This window comes from Apaloderma vittatum, unplaced genomic scaffold (genome assembly GCF_000703405.1).
Source record: "Apaloderma vittatum isolate BGI_N311 unplaced genomic scaffold, ASM70340v1 scaffold29558, whole genome shotgun sequence".
NCBI lineage: Eukaryota > Metazoa > Chordata > Aves > Trogoniformes > Trogonidae > Apaloderma > Apaloderma vittatum.
This window is the reverse complement of record NW_009730651.1, coordinates 1-8,847: the sequence shown is the minus strand read 5'-3', so window position 1 is coordinate 8,847 and position 8,847 is coordinate 1. Positions and strand designations below refer to the sequence as shown.

Sequence of the window (8,847 nt, the reverse complement as noted above, 5' to 3'; positions counted from 1 at the left end):
ACTTTTCTAGTATCGTGGAGAGTGGTTTGGTAGCTACATCAGCCAGTTCCCTCGGGACTCTGGGACGCATCTCCTCAAGTCCCTTACTTAGACTTATGTATGTTCAGGTTCTTCAGGTGGTCATAAACCTGATCTTCTGTCACAGTGGGAGGGACTTTCCTACTTCAGCCCCCGTCCTGTGGTCCATTCCTTCAAGGTGTGGGAAGAGGTTGCCGATGAAGACCAAGGCAAAAATGTTTTTGAGTTACTCAGCCTCTTCAAACTGCTTTCTCATTCTTGATCTTTTAAAAATTTCTATACATGTGTGTACATTCATGTCTTGATGTTCAAACACTTGAATAAAGGCATTTAAAAAAATAGAAGTTATTTTAAAAAACCCACATCTTTAAGAGATGTGACATTAACAAACACGTAAGAAATTAATAAAGAATGTATGACTGCTCTTCTCTTTGTCCATGCAGATGCTGCAAGAAAATTAGACAATTTTGTTCTCCTAGATCCCTGTTGAAAAGCAAAAAATTATGATAAAAGAATTGGGCATCACTTAGGACTGCATGTGTTTTTTTTTTTTATTAGATGTAAAAGTTTAGCTCTTCACCAGCCAGTGTGTCACCTATTTCCTATTCTAATACCAAAGAGACACCAGCACAAATGCATCTGGAGAGTAGAATATTCTTTTAAATGTTAAGATACCCTGTTTGAGAAGATGGTTTTAGTATGCGAAAATGAACATCAGTTGCAGAAAAAGTAGAATTCTGAAAGAAATGCTCCACATTACATTTAAAAAATAAAAATAGTTCTTGTAATACAGTTAGGCAGCAGTAGACGATTGGTCTAGTTTTTGGCCATATGAGAGATACAGAAATGTGTTGTTAGAACATGAGAAGCAGTGCCCTTTCTGCTTCACCAGCTGTTACTAGAAAGATAACCACTTGTTTCGATCTTATTAGGCCTTAATTTTCTAACACGAAGCAGAAATGAAAGATTTTGATGTATGTAACAGCACTTGAAAGTGGGAAAAAACAGAGGGTGGGAAAAAAAAGCATGTTGTAACTTTGCTGAAAAAATGAGTGTGACCACTTAGTTCCCTCAAATTGAAATTCAAAGAGAGCAAGTGTTGAAAGTGATCTAAATCACATACTTCTTTGTCTTTATTGGAGAGTAAGTGTTTTTCTGTACCTGCGTGCATGATACTTGCTTGCAAGTAGATATATGCAAGTTATATAGAAGTCTGTAAGATATGGGCTTAATTTAGTTTTCTTTCCTCTTTTTCTATTGTTACGTTGTGTCTGGAAGATGATGCAGTGTCACGTGGATGCCTGTGATGACATGCAGCCACCAGAGTTGGTGAGTGTGCTCAACCTGCTTTTGAAAACTGCGTTGTTGAACAGGTTAAGTGGTAATGGGAGTTTCATGATCTTGAGCGTAGTCAGTGGCAGCTTGCACCTATTGAAAAATCATAAAGCTGTCTTTCCGACTCAGAATTTGTTGGCAGTTTGTCTTAACAGTGTGTCATGTGCAAGTGGGTAATGTTAATTGAAATGCAGAAGCATGCAGCAGCACAGCCAAAAGAGAGGTGCTTTTCTACACCTTTTTACCTCTTCTATGCCCCATTTTCATGTTGTAAATAGTAACTTTGTCCACAACTAATTGTTGTTTGAGCCAGCTGCCCTGCCTGCAACAAAGAACCACTTGCCTGCTTGCTCGCTCCACTCCCGGCAGGGGATGGGGACTAGAACCAGGAAGGAGCAGTAGGTAAAACCTCATGGGCTAAGAACAGTTTAATAGTACAACACAAAGAGAGGAGAAACAACAGTAACAATACCAGCTAAATAACATAAAATGTAAGCGATGCACAAAGCGAACTTCTCACCACCTGGAGCCCAATGGGCAGGCTGCAGCTCGTGTGTTCCAAGCTAAAGCCTCCCTTCCCACAGGCAGCTCCCACTTTATATATACTGTGCATGAAGTCAGGATGGTATGGAACATCCCTACGGCTGATTCAGTTTGGCTATGCGGACTATGTTCCCTCCCAGCCCCTGGTGCAAGTTAACCTCATCCTAGTCAAACCCAGGACACTAATGCACTGTAGATGGATGCACTTAGGATACATATATTTTGTATTAACTTTGTAACATGTTTTTCGTGTCCTAAATAGCAAATATTAAAGTACCTTCTTACTTAACATTTGCACATAAACTATGTTTTACTCAGAAACATATTTGAAAATACATGACTCGATCAGATAGGTTTTGCAGAAGGGAAGTTACAAGGTTTGTCAGGTGTCCACGCTTTCTAGAAGATAGTGAAATGCTGGCAGGTATTAAGTGTCAGTTCTTGGCTTCCATAAACACAGCAAATGTAATTGCTTAACTTAGCTGTTGTCAGGTTCATTTTCTGTTCAGTAGTCTGGGGAGGCAGAAATGATCAAGGATTGTTCTTTAACACAGTGTAGCCCAAGATGGGATCCTGTAGTAACTATCACAGCAATATGTCTGCGTGTTTGCAGTATACTGCTCTGATCAGGCTCTCAATTAAATCCTGAGAAGAATCTTTCATTCTCTGTTATTCTGGAGTCCTCTATAAGCTTTATTGTGTTACATTACAATCTGCTGCTAAGTAACCTGATCACACGATAGTGGTTGCTTAGAGACAGAGGATAAGCTTAACTCTTTGGTCTGAGTAAATATTTTGTGAAAAGTTGTTGTGAACAAGTAGCCGTGGTTAGTTGAAGTTGTCAGGTGCCCACTAAGCTGCTCTCTCATTCCTCTTTAGCAGGATAAGGAGTGAAAGTAAGATGTAAAAGCTTGTGGCTCATGATAAAGTCAGGGAGATCTATTACTACTCTAGTTTCCATTATGGGCAGAACAGAGTTGACTCGGGGAAGATTAATTTATTGCCACTCAAAAATAGCGTGGTGAGAAACAAAGGAAAACTAAAAACGCCCTTTCCTGACCCTTCACTTCTTGAGTTCAACTTGAGTTCTTCATTCTCTACTCTTCGGTGTCCTCTACCACGAGTCTCACAGGGTGGATGGGGAATAGCGGATTCCAGTCAGTTCATAACACTTTGTCTCTGCTCCATCCTCCTCACACTATTCCTCTACTCCACTGTGAGGTCCCTGCCTTAGGGTATAGTCATTCACGAATGCCTCAAATCATTGAATCATAAAATGGTATTTCCAGTGGATTGCAGTTCTTGAAGAACTGTTGCACCTCGTGTTCTTGTTGTGGGGAGCAGTCCTTCAGGGGGAGACTGCTCCAGTGTGGGTCCACTGCCAGATGCCTGCAGCTGCATAGGCTCTCCCATAGGCTGCGGCTTTCTTCAGGGCGTATCTGCCTGCCCCCAGCACAGCATCCTTCATGGGCTGCAGCGTGGTTATGTGCTCCAGCCTGGTTCTCTCCAAGGGCTGCAGGAGAATCTCCATTCCAGTGCCTGGATCACCTCTTCCTCCTCCTTCACTCTGGTCTCTGGGGGATTGTTTCACTTTTTCTCCCTGCCCTCACTCATCTCTGTTGACGCGGAAGTCACGGACACTGCTGACGATCAATGTGATCAAGCAAATGCCACTTTATTAACGCATTAACGCAGTTTATATACAGTTCACAACGTCCTTGTTTTCTAAATGCTCTGTATTGATTGGCTATTAACAACAAACACACGCAGTCCATGCTCCTGTTCACACGCTGTTTTCCTTTGCTGATTCGCTCTTGTTCTCCCCACCTGCATCCTGGGTTTGTTTCTGTTTTCAGTCACATACACCAGCCACAGCTCCTTGTTTTTCTTTGCTTCAGCATATTCTCACAGCTAGTGACCTTCACAATGTCCTTCACAAACTCTTGTCAAGCGAGGCCTAAAACTTGTCTAAAAACAGGCTGTCTGGCTTGTTCGAAATATGTCTGCTGTTCTCTAAATATCCCACACATCTCTCCCAACCAGTGCCTGCTGGGGTATTTTTATCCTTTTTTAAACGTTACCACAGAGGTGCCACTGGCTTTGCTGATGATCTCTGCTTTAGGCGGCAGTGGGTCCATTTTGGTGCTGGCTAGAACTGATTTTGGCACAGGGGCAGCCCCTGACTTCTTCTCATGGAGGCTACCCCAGCAGTCTACCAGAAGTTAAATTCTGGAAAACTGTACATATTTTCTGCTTCTATAGGAAAGTATGAAAATGGAATCTTGTGCACTTAAAAGGCGCTAGATGAAATTAAGCACTTGGTATCAAATACTGGTCTAGAAACTCGAAAAATAAAGAGGCCAGGAGTAATCATTGTAATGATTTGGTATGTGGTGATTGCCTTTGTCTGAGCTAAAACAAAACCAATTCTGTTCAATGGATTTACTTTTCAGCTTAGTCTTTTCTGAGGGGTGACACTTTCTGAAGTCAACAGCATGTGTGTTTTCTGACAGTGTCTGCTATTAGAAGTGATAACGTCTAGTGTTTACAGTTACTGCCTGGGATTGGTATGCAGAAAAGCTCTTGCTTATACTTACTCCTGTAGCGACCAAGATCACTGCTGGATCTTCTGTAACATGTTGGGGGTGCTGGGAAGTAAAAGGGTCAGAAGGAAGTAAAAAAAAATCACACCTCTGGGGAGGAATCAACAGGACAAGTGATGCAAAACTGACAGAGGTATTGAATTCCATATAAGTCATGTTCGTTGTAAAGCTGAGGGGGTCATGAGGGTCAAGCCGTCTTCAGTGGTCAGTATCCGAGTAGGGCTCTCTGTTCTTCTACCCTTGATCCTGAGTTCTTCAATCCAGTTCCTCGCTGTCACGGAGCCTGGGACTTCACTGGTGATGCCTGCTCTGCAGCATCCGTGGGGATTACTGTCAAGGGGGGAAAGTTAAGTTCAGTAGTGGGTTTATATATCTTTGTATATATTCCGTAACTTTAATTATTTCATTGTTAGTACTATTATTGTTTATTAAAGCTGTTGTGGTGTTCTTTGTCAAACTGTAAGTCTCTCTGCCTTACTCTCTTCCCTTTCCCATTTGTGGAAGGAGAGGGTTTAGAGAGTATCTGTCACTCACTTAATGGCTGGCCCAGCCGTAATACATGACAATGGCTTTAGCAGAACAGAAATAACTCATGTCATGATTTATCTGTTCTGAGATACAAAGGATTGTAGCACAGTCTGACTCGAGACAAGGTATTAAAATCATAGAATGGCCTAGGCTGGAAGGGACCTTAGAGATCATTTAGTCCAACCTCCCTGTCATGGGCAGGGACGCCACCTCTTGGCTAGAACAGGCAACACAAGGGGACCGAGCGGGAGACAAGTTACAAAGCTTTTCTTAAGACCTTTGCAGTATTTTTCATGAAAACATAGCTGGAGTAGGAGGATTGACAGTCACTGGGTAAACTTTTTTGTCCCAAAACTGGAGGCTTGAGTCTCTCCTGAGCTATATTGGTAGCATTAATATGGCTATACTCAGATCTTTTCATTTGAATGTTAGTTTAGTCTAAGAGTCAGTAGTAGATCAGGATCAAGAGCTGTCTACCAGCAGCTGAGTTAATGAGACTGCTTGGTAAACAGGTATAGCTGGATCCTTCATGTCATTTTACACCTCACCCCTGAAAGTTTTGACAAGGCAGGATGAGAGGTTAATGGAATATAACCCACCCACCCCCCCCGCCTTTTGTTTCTGGTCTGCCCTATTTTACCTCAGTGTGCCTTTGATGACACATATAGTAAGGTTGGGCATTGAGATTTTTGCATAAAATAGGTTGAAAGTTAAGGAGATGGAAGTATGATAACAAGATGAAAATATGTTCACGAAGCATGGCTATTCACTATTTAAGGTTGTGATTTTTTTTTCTCTTTTTCTTACAGTTTGAGGGTGGCTCTGGATATGGTGAGTGTTCATATAGAACCCTTACATGTACTTCATTATGTGATTACTCAAGAACTTGATGCATCTGTTTAAATTAGATTATTCTTACGCAGGGGGACGTGGTTCATACGGAGATCTTGGTGGACCCATCATCACAACACAAGTAACAATTCCCAAAGATGTAAGTAGACTTAATTTGAACTTGTGTGTTCTCTTAATCATTACAAAAAAAAGTCACAGCATAATAAGTATTTAAGGTGCTTCATAAGTACTTCTATTATAAAACAAGTGTTTCTAAATCAGCAGAAGCCTATTCTTGTTTTGTTTTGTGTCTTCACTTCAGAAACACGCTAAATAATTTTACTAATTGTTAAGATTCAGTAGTAGAGATGATCTACGCAACTTGTTTTTGCAAATGAGCAACAAGTTCTCCCAGTTTTATTCCATGTGTGTTTATACAATTAATATTGCAGAGAATGTCTTGAGGCTGTGAAGGGATAAGCTTCTATTAACTAAACTTATGGAAGCTACTCAAAACACTGCTGTGATTTTCATAGCTGTTCTTAGAAGTAAGAATTTGATCAGAAAGTGAATGCTTTGCTTTCTTCCGCAGCTGGCAGGATCTATTATTGGAAAGGGAGGCCAGAGAATCAAACAAATACGCCATGAGTCAGGAGCTTCAATCAAAATTGATGAACCATTAGAAGGCTCAGAAGATCGGATAATAACTATTACGGGAACACAGGACCAGATACAAAATGCACAGTATTTACTGCAGAACAGGCAAGTTAACGTTTTATGTTGTCTGAGTTGTCAGTTTTAAACTGACGTGTACATGCTAAAGCTGCTCTTGTCTGTGATACAGTTTTTAGAAGGCAGGTTTTAAGCAACTACTTGAACCTAACTTCTCCAGTGGTAGTTCTGCCTTGAGTCTCTGCTGTTCTCCATTCTAATTAAAATGAAGACACCCTCAAAACTAATCTTGCTGGAAGACGCCTTAACCAAGCAGTCCACTCATTTCTCTGGTGAAAACTGCTGCAAAAAAAAACAAACCAAAAACGTACTTGTAGTAAATTGCTTAGAGCCTGTAGAAAATGTAGAAGATTTCATTGGATGTTGGCCTAGTTCTGTGTGGAAGACTAGTGATTTTGTTGTTTTTAGATAACTAAACTGACAACAAATCACAGTCTGCCATATGGCACAGACCATGCCTCTACAGGACAAGCTGAAATGATTTGGTGCTGCAGCATTTCACACTTGGTTGACCTTATCTTGCATTCTCTGCCAAATATTAACAGCTTCAGATTTATATTGATTAGTTTTGCTTTATTAACCCTTTGGCTGCTGTCGCAGAGTTTAGTGTTTTAACTTGAATGTTTGGCTGTAGATCAGTACTATTTAAATGTGCCTAAAATATATTAATGTACCTATAGTTATTAGCCATTAATATTTTTTAATATTTACTTTTAAATGTATTAGAAATTTCTAATTTAATCTACTCTAAGAATGTCATTGTGAATGTTTATGCAAGATGTATGGTCCATCATTCTAATACATGCTTTTTTCTTTTTCTTTTATAGTGTGAAGCAGTATGCAGATGTTGAAGGATTCTAATGCAAGATTATTTTTTCTTTTTTATAGTGTGAAGCAGTATTCTGGAAAGTTTTTCTAAGACTAGTGAAGAACTGAAGGAGTCCTGCACCCCTTTTTTTTTTTATCTGCTTCTGTTTAAAAAGCCAACATTCCTCTGCTTCATAGGTGTTCTGCATTTGAGGTGTAGTGGAATCTTTGCTGTCCACCAGATGTAATGTTTTAGCTCCTTACAAATACATGGGGGGAGGGAAAGGGCGCACGAGACTAACATTGAGATTTTAAGGCAGCAGCAGAGAGAGTGAATTTAATTTTTGTTCATTGTTGGTGGTAAATTGTAATGTTTTTCTGTAACTGTTGTGAACACCCTACTTTACATACACTGTATCTTTTTTTGAAGGAGGGAGAGTATGGAAGTCCAAATGTCCCTGGCATCCTTTGAGAGCAGTGTGCAGAATGTAATGCTCTTTTGTAAGAAACATGATTTTTAAATAAATTTAGTGAACCTATTCTTGGTGGTCATTTTTATTCAGATATACATATGGTAATATGTAAAATGGATACACCCCTTTTTTTTTTCTTTTTTGTTCCCCCCACATAAATGAATGTTACTGTAATGTTTCATTCATACCGATGAAGTTGTGTGGGGTTTTTGGACAGATTAAAGAAATTGTTTTGAAAACAATGGCTCTGCTGTTTGGGGAAAAAACCCACAAAAATATTCATGCAAATGTTGCGTAAAACTTGGACATTTTTGCAAGTGTTTAGCCCTCTGCAGTACATATATATATTGGTGACAGTATATATAAATAAAATACTTTTAAAACTTTGTGATGTCACTGAATAAACTGGTAATGTACACCTGGTTATAGACAGCTTGCTTAATGCAGATAACACTGTTAGAAATGACAGTTGCTGTACTATTACTGAAAGAATTATAGTTTTCTGAGCTTTCATTTGTATGAGGTAGAAATTCTTACAAATTGGCAAATCGACAGTATCTAACTCTGTAATTTGTTTTTTGTTGTATGCAAAACTTAAAACTTGTTTGGTTTCCCTGTTATATGTTGAACTTGGTAGGAATTACTTGTGAAAAATTAAAATATAAAGCCTCTGGATATCTCATGTATTACCTTGGCATTTGTATTTATAGTTTACAAGGTTTAATTCCACTTCCTGAATAAAAACATTTTGAAATGCAAAGGTGTGTTGCACATGTTGATAACTATGGTTTTGGACTAAGCGTGGGTTCTTTTACTGTGTGGCTTGGGGTTTGGGGGGGCGGTTTTGTTGGGTTCCCCCCCCCCCGCTTGGTTTGTAGAATATTTCATTTGGCTTTTTTTAACGGTGTGGAGTAGTCCCTGACCTGGTCCAGCAGCTGCTGCTAAAATTTGACGGGAAAGGCAAGGAGCCTAGAGGT

At 39.8% G+C, this 8,847-nt stretch overlaps 1 protein-coding gene across 2 annotated transcripts; it reads left to right on the top strand.

Annotated features, from left to right (window-relative positions):
• Positions 1-1,284: 1,284 nt before the first annotated feature.
• LOC104278042 (heterogeneous nuclear ribonucleoprotein K-like) lies at positions 1,285-7,936 on the top strand. Of its 2 annotated transcripts, none has more exons than XM_009874887.1 (5): positions 1,285-1,347; positions 5,837-5,858; positions 5,936-6,018; positions 6,451-6,620; positions 7,418-7,936. In XM_009874887.1, the coding sequence occupies exons 1-5, from the start codon at positions 1,297-1,299 to the stop codon at positions 7,449-7,451; spliced, it is 360 nt and encodes a 119-aa protein (XP_009873189.1). In that variant the 5' UTR covers positions 1,285-1,296; the 3' UTR covers positions 7,452-7,936. The 2 variants fall into 2 exon arrangements, with proteins under 2 accessions (XP_009873189.1, XP_009873190.1); XM_009874888.1 differs by having other exon boundaries at positions 7,479-7,934.
• The last annotated feature ends 911 nt before the right edge of the window (positions 7,937-8,847 follow it).

Bases quoted from the DNA above. Each gene is read 5' to 3' on its own strand.
- LOC104278042 (XM_009874887.1), top strand. From the start codon at position 1,297: ATGATGCAGTGTCACGTGGATGCCTGTGATGACATGCAGCCACCAGAG. The intron at 1,348-5,836 runs GTGAGTGTGCTC...TTTTTCTTACAG, and splicing joins ACATGCAGCCACCAGAGTTG to TTTGAGGGTGGCTCTGGATA. The intron at 6,019-6,450 runs GTAAGTAGACTT...TTTCTTCCGCAG, and splicing joins AAGTAACAATTCCCAAAGAT to CTGGCAGGATCTATTATTGG.